At 48.1% G+C, this 13902-nt stretch overlaps 2 protein-coding genes across 5 annotated transcripts in view; both read right to left on the reverse strand.

The window, feature by feature from the left end:
- The window catches only part of LOC144496932 (class I histocompatibility antigen, F10 alpha chain-like), a 126365-nt gene that overhangs the window by 69119 nt on the left and 43344 nt on the right, over positions 1-13902 (reverse strand). The gene's annotated exons all lie outside the window — the stretch shown is intronic.
- The window catches only part of LOC144496919 (class I histocompatibility antigen, F10 alpha chain-like), a 39445-nt gene that overhangs the window by 8607 nt on the left and 16936 nt on the right, over positions 1-13902 (reverse strand). For 2 of the 4 annotated variants that reach the window (XM_078217540.1, XM_078217538.1), the window contains exons 1-4: positions 8853-9013; positions 8362-8622; positions 7756-8028; positions 6700-6963 (exon numbers count right to left, since the gene is read on the reverse strand). In XM_078217540.1, coding sequence (XP_078073666.1) covers positions 6700-6963; positions 7756-8028; positions 8362-8622; positions 8853-8916 — 862 coding nt within the window. In that variant the 5' untranslated portion in view covers positions 8917-9013. Of the gene's footprint in view, positions 1-1292; positions 1402-6699; positions 6964-7755; positions 8029-8361; positions 8623-8852; positions 9014-13902 lie in introns of those variants that run through there. The other 2 variants (XM_078217539.1, XM_078217537.1) reach the window with 2 other exon arrangements.

A 13902-nucleotide genomic window follows, 5' to 3' on the forward strand; every position in this document is an offset into this window, starting at 1 on the left:
AAAAATACCTCACGTTTATCTGTGCTGAACTTTATTCACCAACTATTTGTTCAAGTTTATTCATGTCCTATTAATTTATTCCAGTTCTCCTCAAAATCAAATAATTCCCCCAATTTAGTGTTATCTGCAAATTAAGAAATGGTATTTTTGATTCCAATATCCAAGTTATGGAGTGTAAGTTGTGAATAGCAGTGATCCCAACACTGATCCTTGTGGAATGATGGAGGAACCCAGCACATCAGTGCAAAAGATAAAGCCGAAGTATTCGCAGCAACCTCCAGCCTGAAGTGCCGAGTGGATGATCCATCTCGGCCTCCTCCAGTGGTCCCCAGCATCTCAGATACCAGTCTCCTGATAATTCGATTCACTTCACGTGATATCAAGAAACGGTTGGAGGCACTGGATACTGCAAAGGCAATGGGCCCTGATAACATTCCACCAATAGCATTGAAGACTTGTGCTCCAGAACTTGCCGACCCCCAAGCCAAGCTCTTCCAGTACAGTTACAACACTGGCATCTACGCAACAATGTGGAAAATTGCCCAGGTTATGCCCTGTACACAAAAAGCAGGACAAATCCAACCCGGCCAATTACCGCCCAATCAGTCTACTATCGATCACCAGTAAAGTGATGGAAGGGGTCATCGACAGTGCTATCATGCAGCACCTGCTCAGCGACGCGCAGTTTAGGTTTTGCCAGGGTCACTCAGCTCCTGACCTCATTGCAGCCTTGGTTCAAACATGGACAAAAGAGCTGAATTCCAGAGGTGAGGTGAGAGTGACAGCCCTTGACATCCAGGCCAAATTTGACCGAGTGTGGATCAAGGAGCCCTAGCAAAACTGGAATCAGTGGGTATCAAGGGGCAAACTCTCCGCTGGTTGGAGTCAGACCTGGTACATAGGAAGATGGTTGTGGTTGTGGAGGGTCAGTCACCTCAGCTCCACGACATCTCTGCAGGAGTCCCTCAGGTAGTGTCCTCGGCCCAATAATCTTCAGCTGCTTCATCAATGACCTTCCCTCCATCAATAGGTCGGAAGTGGGGATGTTCGCCGATGATCGCACAATGTTCAGCACCATTCACGACTCCTCAGATACTGAAGCAGTCCATGTTCAAATGCAGCAAGATCTGGACAATATCCAGGCTTGGGCTGACAAGTGGCAAATAACATTCGTGATGGAATACTCCCCTCTTGCCTGGATGGGTGCAGCTCCAACAACACTCAAGAAGCTCGAAACCATCCAGGACAAAGCAGCCCGCTTGATTGGCACCACATCTATAAATATTCAATCTGTCTCCCACCGACGCTCAGTAGCAGCAGTGTGTACTATCTACAAGATGCACTGCAGCAATTCACTGATGATCCTGAGACAGCACCTTCCAAACACACAATCACTTCCATCTAGAAGGACAAGGACAGCAGATAAATGGGAAGATCACCACCTGCAAGTTCCCCTCCAAGCCACTCACCATCCTGACTTGCAAATATATCACCGTTCCTTCGAGGTCACTGGGTCAAAATACTAGAATTCCCTCCCTAACAGCATTGTCACCACCACCTTCTCAAGGGCAACGAGGCATGGGCAATAAATGCTGGTCAGCCAGCGACACCCATGTCCCACGAATGAATTAAAAAAAACACATTTTCCACTTTCTGTCACTCCGAATAACTCCCTTTACTCACACTCTCTGCTTTCTGTCCAAAAGTCAGTGAGTGATCCATTCTGTCACTCATCCCCTAACTCCACATGCTTTGACCTTGTCAATCAGTCCATCACGAACACCCTTTTCTATTACATTTGAAAAATTATATGATATTATATCTATTACATTACCATTGTCTATTCCCTCTGTTACATCCTCAATTGTGTGCAGTTCTGGTCACCTGGATGTGGAAGCGCTGGAAAGAGTGCAGAGGAGATTTACCAGGATACTGCCTGGTTTGGAGGGTAGATCTTATGAGGAAAGGTTGAGGGAGCTAGGGCTGTTCTCTCTGGAGCGGAGGAGGCTGAGGGGAGACTTAATAGAGGTTTATAAAATGATGAAGGGGATAGATAGAGTGAACGTTCAAAGACTATTTCCTCGGGTGGATGGAGCTATTACAAGGGGGCATAACTATAGGGTTCGTGGTGGGAGATATAGGAAGGATATCAGAGGTAGGTTCTTTACGCAGAGTGGTTGGGGTGTGGAATGGACTGCCTGCAGTGATAATGGAGTCAGACACTTTAGGAACATTTAAGCAGTTATTGGATAGGCACATGGAGCACACCAGGATGATAGGGAGTGGGATAGCTTGATCTTGGTTTCAGATAAAGCTCGACACAACATCGTGGGCCGAAGGGCCTGTTCTGTGCTGTACTGTTCTATGTTCTAAAAATCCACTTAGTGGAGTAAAACAAGATTTTCCATTTCAAAATCCATGCTGAATATTCATTGTTATAGGATTTGATTCTAGATTTTCATGAAATGTCTTTAATAGAAGGAATTCCATTATTTTTCTGAATATTGATCTTAATCTTACTGACATAAACTCCCAGGATGCACTGGGTCCTGTCCTACTGTAATATTTGATTTATTGTCACATGTATTGGTATACAGTGAAAAGTATTGTTTCTTGGAGATACTGGGCCCTGTCTATCCTCTATCCAAGTGGAGAGGATCTCCAAGAAGATCGCGCATATCGACACAAACATCAAGTTTCTACAAACATGCAAGAAAGCAGACAAGATACTGAAAGGACAACGGATCACGAACCCACTCAGGTCAACCTTTAACACGGACTACGCTGAGAGACTGTGCCATCGCACCTCTCTCACCCTCCTCAAACACCTCATACACCAACTCTACAGCAAACGCCGCAGCCTGGAAACCAAGATCGAATCCATAGTCTCAACTTGCGCTCAGGACGCAGACCAGCTGCGAAACTCTGCCAAGCAGACGAGACAAAGGAACTACACCATCTACATGCACACCAAGAACAGGAAACTTGAGAAACCCGGCATCACCACCAGCAGCAACCAAGCCTCCCCCGGTACCACAGTAGAAAACAGTACCACTGCAGGAAAGTCCATTGTCAACCCATCGGACTACACACTTCAGCCAGATGAAATCGAAGTTCTCAGCCGAGGGCTCAACTTTTGCCCCACTACCAAAATAGACCCCATCAGTCTCGCAGCGGACACAGAGGAATTCATCAGGCGAATGAGGCTGCGGGAGTTCTTCCACAAACCCCAAGAGGCCAACAGCAAACACAATGAGACAGCTAATGAACCGGAACAGCAGACAGAGAGACCCGCAGTGCAACCGAAGAGGAAAGAGTCGAATTGGACTCCTCCGGAAGGCCGCTGCCCTCGACTTGACATGTATGCCCAAGCCATCAGGAGGTGCGTCAACACCAAATTCATCAGCCGCACTCACAAGACAGCACCGAACATCACCCAAGCACAACGCAACGCCATCCACGCTCTCAAGACCAACCGCAACATTGTCATCAAACCAGCAGACAAAGGAGGGGCCATCGTCATACTGAACAGAACGGATTACTGCAAAGAAGTGTACCGACAACTGAACAACGAGGAACACTACAGACAGTTACCCACAGATCCGACCAAAGAACACACCCGTCAACTCAACACTCTGATCAAAACCTTTGATCCAGACCTTCAGAGCACCCTCCGTGCTCTCATCCCACGTACTCCACACGTTGGAGATCTCTACTGCCTCCCAAAAATACACAAGGCAAACACACCCGGCCGTCCCATCGTTTCAGGAAACGGAACCCTGTGCGAGAACCTCTCCGGCTATGTCGAGGGCATCTTGAAACCCATTGTACAAAGAACCCCCAGCTTTTGTCGTGACACTACGGACTTCCTACAGAAACTCAACACACATGGAGCAGTTGAACCAGGAGCACTCCTCGTCACAATGGATGTCTCGGCACTCTACACCAGCATCCCCCACGATGATGGCATTGCTGCAACGGCCTCAGAACTCAATGCCGTCAACTGCCAGTTTCCAGATGCAATTTTACAACTCATCCGCTTCATCCTGGATCACAATATCTTCACCTTCAACAACCAGTTCTTCATCCAGACACACGGAACAGCCATGGGACAAAATTCGCACCTCAATATGCCAACATCTTCATGCACAGGTTCGAACAAGACTTCTTCACTGCACAGGACATTCAACCGATGCTATACACTAGATACATCGATGACATTTTCTTCCTTTGGAGTCATGGTGAGCAATCACTGAAACAACTATATGATGACATCAACAAGTTCCATCCCACCATCAGACTCACCATGGACTACTCTCCGGAATCGGTTGCATTCTTGGACACACGCATCTCCATTAAGGACGGTCACCTCAGCACCTCACTGTACCGCAAGCCCACGGATAACCTCACGATGCTCCACTTCTCCAGCTTCCACCCGAAACACGTAAAAGAAGCCATCCCCTACGGACAAGCCCTCCGAATACACAGGATCTGCTCGGACGAGGAGGATCGCAACAGACACCTCCAGACGCTGAAAGATGCCCTCATAAGAACAGGATATGGCGCTCGACTCATCGATCAACAGTTCCGATGCGCCACAGCAAAAAACCGCACCGACCTCCTCAGAAGACAAACACGGGACACGGTGGACAGAGTACCCTTCGTCGTCCAGTACTTCCCCAGAGCGGAGAAGCTACGGCATCTCCTCCGGAGCCTTCAACATGTCATTGATGAAGACGAACATCTCGCCAAGGCCATCCCCACACCCCCACTTCTTGCCTTCAAACAACCACGCAACCTCAAACAGACCGTTGTCCGCAGCAAACTACCCAGCCTTCAGGAGAACAGTGACCACGTCACCACACAACCCTGCCACAGCAACCTCTGCAAGACGTGCCGGATGATCAACATGGATGCCATCATCCCACGTGAGAACACCATCTACCAGGTACACGGTACCTACTCTTGCAACTTGGCCAACGTTGTCTATCTGATACGCTGCAAGAAAGGATGTCCCGAGGCATGGTACATTGGGGAAACGATGCAGACGCTACGACAACGGATGAATGAACACCGCTCGACAATCACCAGGCAAGACTGTTCTCTTCCTGTGGGGGAGCACTTCAGCAGTCACGGGCATTCAGCCTTGGATCTTCAGGTAAGCGTTCTCCAAGGCGGCCTTCACGACACACGACAGCGCAGAGTCGCTGAGCAGAAACTGATAGCCAAGTTCCGCACACATGAGGACGGCCTAAACCGGGATGTTGGATTTATGTCACATTATCAGTAACCCCCACAGCTTGCCTCCTGGACTTGCAGAATTTCACAAGCTGTTCTGTCTGGAGACAATACACATCTCTTTAACCTGTGTTGAATGCTCCCTCCACCCACATTGTCTGTACATTTAAGACCTGGCTGGCTGTAGAGATTTGCATTCTAATCAGTATTCTGTAAATTGATTTCTGTGTCTGTGCTCTGTTTGAGAACAGATATCCACTCCATCTGACGAAGGAGCTCTGCTCCGAAAGCTTATGGTATTTGCTACCAAATAAACCTGTTGGACTTTAACCTGGTGTTGTGAGACTTCTTACTGTGCTTATCCTCTAAAATCCCAGGCACACCATGCCCTTCCTCCTGTAACATCCCAGGATACACCAGGCCCTGTCTACCCTCTAATATCCCAGGCACACTGGGCCCTACCTCCTGTAATATCCTATGTTACCCTGGGTCATCGCATACAGTAATATCCCAGGATACACCAGGCCCTGTAAGGCTGCAATATCTCAGGATACACTAGGATTTGTCCTTTTATAATATCCCAGGATACACTGCATTCTGTATTACTGCAGTATCCCAGGATACACGAGGTCCTGTCAGGCTGCAATATCCCAGATATACTGGGCCCCACCATACTGTAATATCCCAGAACACCCCAGGTCCAGATTTACTCTAATGTCCAATGATGCACCAGGCCCTGTGCGACTGTAATATCCCATGGTACACTATATCATGTCGTACTGTAATATTCCAGGATACACCAGGCCCTGTTATACTGTTCTATCCCAGGATACTCTGGGCTCTGTCATACTGTAATCCCAGGATACACTGCGACCCGTGCGACAATAATATCCCAAAATGCACTGGGTCTTGTCGTACAATAATATCCCTGGACACACTGGGCTAGTATACTCTAGTATCCCAATTAAACCAGGCCCTTGTGGACAGTAACATCCGAGGATACACTTGGCCTTGTCCCTACTGTAACATCCCGACTGTAATGGCCCTGACCAACTAAAGGACCTCATGATACACAGCACCCTGTCCCACTGTAATGTCCAATAACACAACGGGTCCTGTACTCCCAGTTATTTCCCAGGATGCACCAGGCCCTGTCATGCTTTAATATCCCAAGGTACACCCGGCCTTATCCATCCTGTAATATCCCAGAAGACACTGGATCCAGTTGCACTATAATACGGCAGGATACAGTGGGGTATGTTTCATGTCAAATCCATGGACACACAATTATTTCCCTCTAAAGGTGGTACCATGATATATCACACATTGAAGGTGAATATTTATTTTCCTCTCTGTATCCCGGGCCTCAGGCTGTCCTGGGCTGACAGCTCAGCACTGACCCTCACTCCTGTGATCCTGGCCTGAGGCTGGGTCCTCTCTAACAGTGAGAAACAGTCTTACCGTAAATCACCATCAGTGTCTCCTTCATCCCGCTGTGTTCCACCCGACAGGAATACTCGGCCTGGTCCTCTGGATCAAACTCTACCCATTTCCGGATCTGGTAGGTGCTGTCGTGATTGGGTAAAATCCCACTGGACAGAGTCTCATCAATCACCACTCCGTCTCTCCACAGATTCACCTCGATGGCTTGAGGGTAAAACCCGGTGACGGCACAGGACAGCCGGTTAGAATCACCCAGACGGGTAAAGGACACGACGGGGGCAACTGAGAGAGAAAGAAAAAGGAGTCAGTACAGGAACGTCGAGATAGAGACTCCCGGCATCACCCCCTTCACCGACTCTCACTCCCCCCTAACTCACCGACTCTCACTCCCCCCTCACTCACCGACTCTCACTCCCCCCTCACTCACCGACTCTCGCTCCCCGACTCTCACTCCCCCCTCACTCCCCGACTCTCACTCCCCCCTCACTCACCGACTCTCACTACCCCCTCACTCACCGACTCTCACTCCCCCCCCCCACTCACCGACTCTCACTCCCCCCTCACTCACCGACTCTCACTCCTCCCTCACTCACCGACTCTCAGTCTCCCCTCACTCACCGACTCTCACTCCCCTCTCACTCACCGACTCTCACTTCCCCCCTCACTCACCGACTCTCATTCCCCCCTCACTCACCGACTCTCACTCCCCCCCTCACTCACCGACTCTCACTCCACCCTCACTCACCGACTCTCACTCGCCCCTCACTCACCGACTCTCACCCCCCCTCACTCACTGACTCTCACTCCCCCTCTCACTCACCGACTCTCACTCCCCCCTCACTTACCGACTCTCACTCCCCCCTCACTCACCGACTCTCACTCCCCCCTCACTCACCGACTCTCACTCCCCCCTCACTCACCGACTCTCACTCCCCCCTCACTCACCGACTCTCACTCCCCCCTCACTCACCGACTCTCACTACCCCCCTCACTCACCGACTCTCACTACCCCCCTCACTCACCGACTCTCACTACCCCCCTCACTCACCGACTCTCACTACCCCCCTCACTCACCGACTCTCAATTCTCTCTGTCCGTACTCCAGGTATTTTCTCAGCCACTCGATACACTCCACCTCCAGGTAATGTTTCAATCGCTGAATGTGTCCAGTCTGCCGGTCGCACCTGTTTTTGATGCTCTCCCCCCAGGGCACTGGGGTCACCCACACCATGTGCTCCTTGTCCAAACTGAGAACGTCATGTCCGTCCCACCCGTACTGGCTGAATCCACTCGTGGTCCCATCATCCCGCAGGTCACAGCCAGTCATCATCTGGCAGACATGGACCCCTGTGGATCAGAAACACAAACAGCCAATCAGAGACAGTCCCAATGGGCGATCCCACCTGTACAGCCAATCAGAACGTGTCTCACTGGGCGATCTCATCCCACCAGCCAATCAACATCAACTACACCCCCCCCCCTCCCCCCCCACTCCGCTCACACACAGCCAATCAGAGCCAGCTCCCTGGACACAATCCCTCCACACATTCACAGCCAATCACATTTCCTGTCACATCTCCAATCGCAGCCAATCAACCTCTGGCTCCCAGTCCCTAATCCACTCTGGGTTTCTCCTCATTCCCACCTGGATCCCCGGGTGCTGGGAGAGTGAGCACTCACCTACTGTCTGGTTGGTGTGGGACATGTAGAGCGGAATATCAGCTTTCAAATACATCTCCTGCTCCTCTGTGAAGATCTTCTTCCGCTCCCAGGCTGCCGGACCCTCGCTCTCCACCATCCACTGCTCCCGGGGGATCAGCTCCCTCCGATCGCTGTCGTACATCACAAACTGGACACCGTCCACATAAACGACAGCCACAAACTCCGGGAAATCCGGGATCAAAGTCATTCCCGTGAAGAAATACCGCAGAGAGTGAGAGCCTGAAATACAGAGAGAGAGAATTCAGGAAATACACCCTAAAAACACCAACACCCTCACACACACACACACAGAGAGATCAGGGCATGAACCCCAAAACACTGATTCCAAACTGAGAGCAAGACCTCCACCCAGCCTGGCATTGCCCCTCTCACACCCCATCACTCACTGACCCAGGGTTAATGCCCCAGTACCCAGCCTGGCATTGCCCCTCTCACACCCCATCACTCACCTGCAGACACCTCTCCACACAGAAGGACCAGCTCTATCAGTCCAATCATTGCTGCTTCCCTCATGTTGGGGGAATCATTTGGAGGAAACTCTTATTCAAAGAATGGCCATTTCCTCAACTCACTCCTTCTGTCTTTTCCTGTTTACACTGAGCCTCAATCTGATTGGACACAAAATAGGATTGAACCAATCAGAATAAAGAGATTCAGTGAGTCATCAGTTTCCAGCAGAATAGACACAAACAGGATGAGGAACTTCCTCAATATTGAGAATTGTCCAATCAGATAAGTAAAGTTGGTTATCTCACGGTGGCACAGTGGTTAGCACTGCTGCCTCACAGTGCCAGGGACCCGGGTTCAATTCCAGCCTTGGGTCACTGTCTGTGGGTCACTGTCTGGGTGCCCCAGTTTCCTCCCACACTCCCAAAATGGGTGGGTTAGGTGAATAGGCCATACCAAATTGTCCTTTCGTGTCCAAGATGTGTGCATCAGGGGATTAGCCATGGTAAGTACGTAGAGCTACAGCGGTAGGGCCAGGGTGAAGGTGCTTTGTGTTAAAGTTGGTGCTGACTCCATGGGCTGAATGGGCTCCTTCTATGATGCTGACTTCATCAGCGATCCGAGTGAATGAGCTGAAAGGAGTTTGATAGAGGGACAGAGGAAAGGACATTTGAGCTAACCATTCAATTAGATCACCGCTGATCTGAACTCCAGTTTCTGACAATATCCCATATCCTTAGATATCATTATCAATGCTGCAACTGTACAGGACCTTGGTGAGACCACATTTGGAATATTGTGTGCAGTTCTGGTCACCTCACTATAAGAAGGATGTGGAGACACTGGAAAGAGTGCAAAGGAGATTTACCAGGATGCTGCCTGGTTTGGAGGGTAGGTCTTATGAGGAAAGGTTGAGGGAACTTGGGCTTTTCTCTTTGGAGCGGAGGAGGTTGAGAGGAGACTTGATAGAGGTTTATAAGATGATGAGGGGGATAGATAGAGTGAACGTTCAAAGACTATTTCCTCGGGTGAATGGAGTGGTAACTAGGGGGCATAACTATAGGGTTCATGGTGGGAGATATAGGAAGGATGTCCGAGGTAGGTTTTTTACTCAGAGAGTGGTTGGGGTGTGGAATGGACTGCCTGCAGGGATAGTGGAGTCAGAAACTTTAGGAACATTTAAGAAGCTATTGGATAGGCACATGGAGTACTTCGGGATGATAGGGAGGAAATAGCTTGATTTGGATTTCAGACAAAGCTCGGCACAACATCATGGGCCGAAGGGCCTGTTCTGTGCTGTACTGTTCTATGTTCTATGACCCAATAAAAATCTCTCACTCTTACATTTTAAAGCTCTAATTGTTCAGAAGTTTTGATGGAGAGACTGGAAGTTGGTTCCAGACTACTGAATCATTTTAACATTATAAAAAGATCTCCCCTCAAAATTCTAAACTCTCTGGAATAAGAAACAAGTTTATACAACCCTTCAAACCTTATCCTTTAGTTTAAAAACCCGATCCTCTAAAGTGCATCTCCACTCAGAGATCCTTTATTGTCCATTGTCAGTGTTGTGGAGTTGGGGGTAATATTTTTGCATGAATAGAGGATTGATAAATAAGAACATAAGAACAAGGAACAGGAATAGGCCATCTGGCTCCTCGAGCCTGCTCCGCAATTCAATAAGATCAAGACTGCTCTTTTTGTGGACTCAGCTCCAGTTACCCACCTGCTACCGTAACTCTTTGACAAAGGGCTTTGACAAAGGGTCATCTGGACTCAAAACATCAACTCTCTTTTCTCTCCTTACAGGTGCTGCCAGACCTACTGAGATTTTCCAGTATTTTCTCTTTTGGCACTATAACCCTTAATTCCTTTACTGTTCAAAAATGTATCTATCCTTGCCTTAAAAACATTCAATGAGGTAGCTTCAACTGCTTCATTGCGCAGGGAATTCCACAGATTCACAACCATTTGGGTGAAGAAGTTCCTCCTCAACTCAGTCCTAAATCTGCTCCATCCTATTTTGAGGCCATTCACCCCCACTCTTTGTTTTCTGTTAGTTAACCAATCCTCTATCCATGCTAATACATTATCCATTACACCGTGCACCTTTATCTTATGCAGCAGCATTTGGTGCGGCACCCTGTCAAATGCCTTCTGGAAATCAAGATCCACCACATCCACAGGTTCCCCATTGTCCACTGCGCATGTACTGTCCTCAAAGAATTCCACCAAATTAGTTAAACATGACCTGCCCTTCATGAACTCATGCTGCATCTACCTAATGGGGTAATTTACATCCAGATGTCAAATAGACAAGAAACATTGATTTGGCATAAATGGGCCATTTTCAAGTTGGCCGGCTCTGGCTAGTGGAGTGTCACTAGGATCAGTGCTCGGACAATCAGCCATTTACAATCTACATTCATGACTCAGACCAAGAAGACGGGTGTAGTGTAACTAAACTTGCAGCAGCTGCAAAGCTAGCTGGAAATGAGGAAGGATTAAGTTGGTTAGGATTGTATTCATTGGAGTCTAGAAGAATGAGGAGGATTGCACAGAAACCTATAAAATTCAAAGAGGCCTCTACAAGGTAGATCCAGGAAGGATGTTCCCAATGATGGGGGAGTCCAAACCCAGGGTTTGTTGTCTGAGGATACAAGGTAAACCATTGAGGACTGAGATGAGGAGAAATTTCTTCACCCAGAGAGTGGTAAGCCTATGGAATTCACTATTGCAGGAAGCAGTTGGGGACAAAACATTGTATATTTACTAGAAGCAGTTAGATATAGCATTTGGGGTGAAGGGGATCAAAGGATATGTGGGAAGGCTGGATTGAGTTGGAAAATCAGCCGTGATCATAATGAATGGCAGAGCAGGTTTTATGGGCTGAATGGCCTATTCCTCTTCCTATTTTCAGAGTTTCTATAAAATGCAAACTGTGTGGAGGAATAGAGAGCTGCAAAGAGATTTGGACAAGTTAAGCGAATGGGCTGCAAGGTGGCAGATTGAGTGTAACGTGGGTCAGTGTGGGGTTACACTGTGTCTCCTGCCAGCACAATATGGCCTTCTGCTCATTCACACTGGTCCATACAGACATCACTCTGATTAACCCAGCCTGCCAGAAGGCCTTTAAATTGAAGTATGTCCATCCTTCAGTAACAGCATCCCACTTTGTTATACTGTACAAGGGAGGAATAAAGAGAGGGCAGAGTGAGAGACAGAGTCAGAATAAGTTGTGGCTGTGAGACACAGGTTGTAAAATAAAATATTGGTTCCAGGAAACCTTGCAAAGTCTGTTTTTTACTTTAAAATGTTCTATCAAAGAGACAGAAGATGCAATCACATCTCTTGGTGATATTGGAGACAAGCACAGTATTAATCTAAAGTAAAGTTAAAGTTTATTTATTAGTCACAAGTAGGCTTACATTCACACTGCAATGAAGATACTGCGAAAGTCCCCCAGTCGCCACACTCCGGCACCTGTTCGGGTACACTGAGAGAGAATTCAGCATGGCCAATTCACCTGACCAGCATGTCTTTTGGACTGTAGGAGGAAACCAGAGCACCCGGAGGAAACCCACGCAGACACGGGGAGAATGTGCAAACTTCACACAGACAGTGACCCAATCCGGGAATCAAACCCAGGCCCCTGGCACTGTGAGGCAGCAGTGCGAGCCACTGTGCCTCATTCCACCCTAATTTCACACTCAACCTCTCTGACCTATTGTAATCTCTGCAGGTTTCAGACAGAAATGCTTTTTGAAATGAATGATTTTGTGTTAGGGTATTTCTGAGACCAGGGCACATTTATTTACTTATTAATTCAGGTGTAATGAAGTGAGACAGTTTTATCTGTGGGCCCAGTGAGTGCACATTGCACAACACTTCTGTGTTTGAGGTGAAATGTTGCTTCCTACTTCACATGGTTAGAAATCACGAGAACTGCTCGTGTGTGGCAGAGAACAGAGTTGCTGGATGGGGGGTGGGGGAGGAGCTATTCAACTTTGCTAGCACAGATCGAAAAGTAGAACACTTATTAAAAATTAGAGACCTGTGTGTACTCCACAAGGAACAGACAAATTCTTCCAGGTCGAATCATAGAATCTCTCATGGATGAGAGGGGTGTGGAGGGATATGGTCCAAGTGCAGGTCAGTGGGACTAGGCAAAAAATGGTTTGGCACAGACAAGAAAGGCCAAAAGGCCTGTTTCTGAGCTGTAATTTTCTATGGTCCTCTGCAGTGCAGAAAGAGGTCATTCAGCCCATCGATTCTCCAACAGAGCATCTTACCCAGTCCCTATATCCGTAACCCCACATATTTACAGAGCTAATTCCCCGAACCAATACATCTTGGGACACTGAGGGGCAATTTAGCCTGGCCAATCCTAACCAGTGGGAGGAAACTGGATCACCCAGACGAAACCCACACAGACATGGGGAGAACGTGCAAACTCCACACAGACAGTCACCCTCGGCTAGAATTGAACCCTGGTCCCTGGCACTGTGGGGGGCAGCAATGCTAACCACTGGTGGTTACCATTACTAACACCACACCTGTAATTCTGTGTAGATGTTTTCCAGGCAGATGGACAAAGTACGTTTCCTTCTCCGACTCTTGGAGCGATCGGGATTTTCTAATGAGGAAAAGTTGAGCAGGTTGGGATTTATTCATTGGAGTTTAGAAAAATGAGAGGTAATCTCACTGAAACATTAGATTCTGATAGGGATTGATAGGGTAGATCGTGAACGATTCTTTCTGTTAGTGAGCAATAAAACATGAGAGCACAGCCTCAAGATAAGAAGTGAATCATTTAAGATGAGGAAAAATTTCTTCACTGAAAGGATTGTGAATCATTGGGATTCCCTACCCCAGGGAATTGTGGATGCATCATTACTGAAGATATTTAAAACAGACAGATTTGTGGTGTCTCAGGGAACAGAGGTGTCCAGAGAGTAGGAGTGAAAATGGAGATGAGGTAGAAAATGATGGGACAGGCGCAAGCGGATGAAGGGATTATTCCTTCTGTTATCTCTCATGTTCTTTACTGAC

This window comes from Mustelus asterias, chromosome 8 (assembly GCF_964213995.1).
Source record: "Mustelus asterias chromosome 8, sMusAst1.hap1.1, whole genome shotgun sequence".
Taxonomy (NCBI): Eukaryota; Metazoa; Chordata; class Chondrichthyes; order Carcharhiniformes; family Triakidae; genus Mustelus; species Mustelus asterias.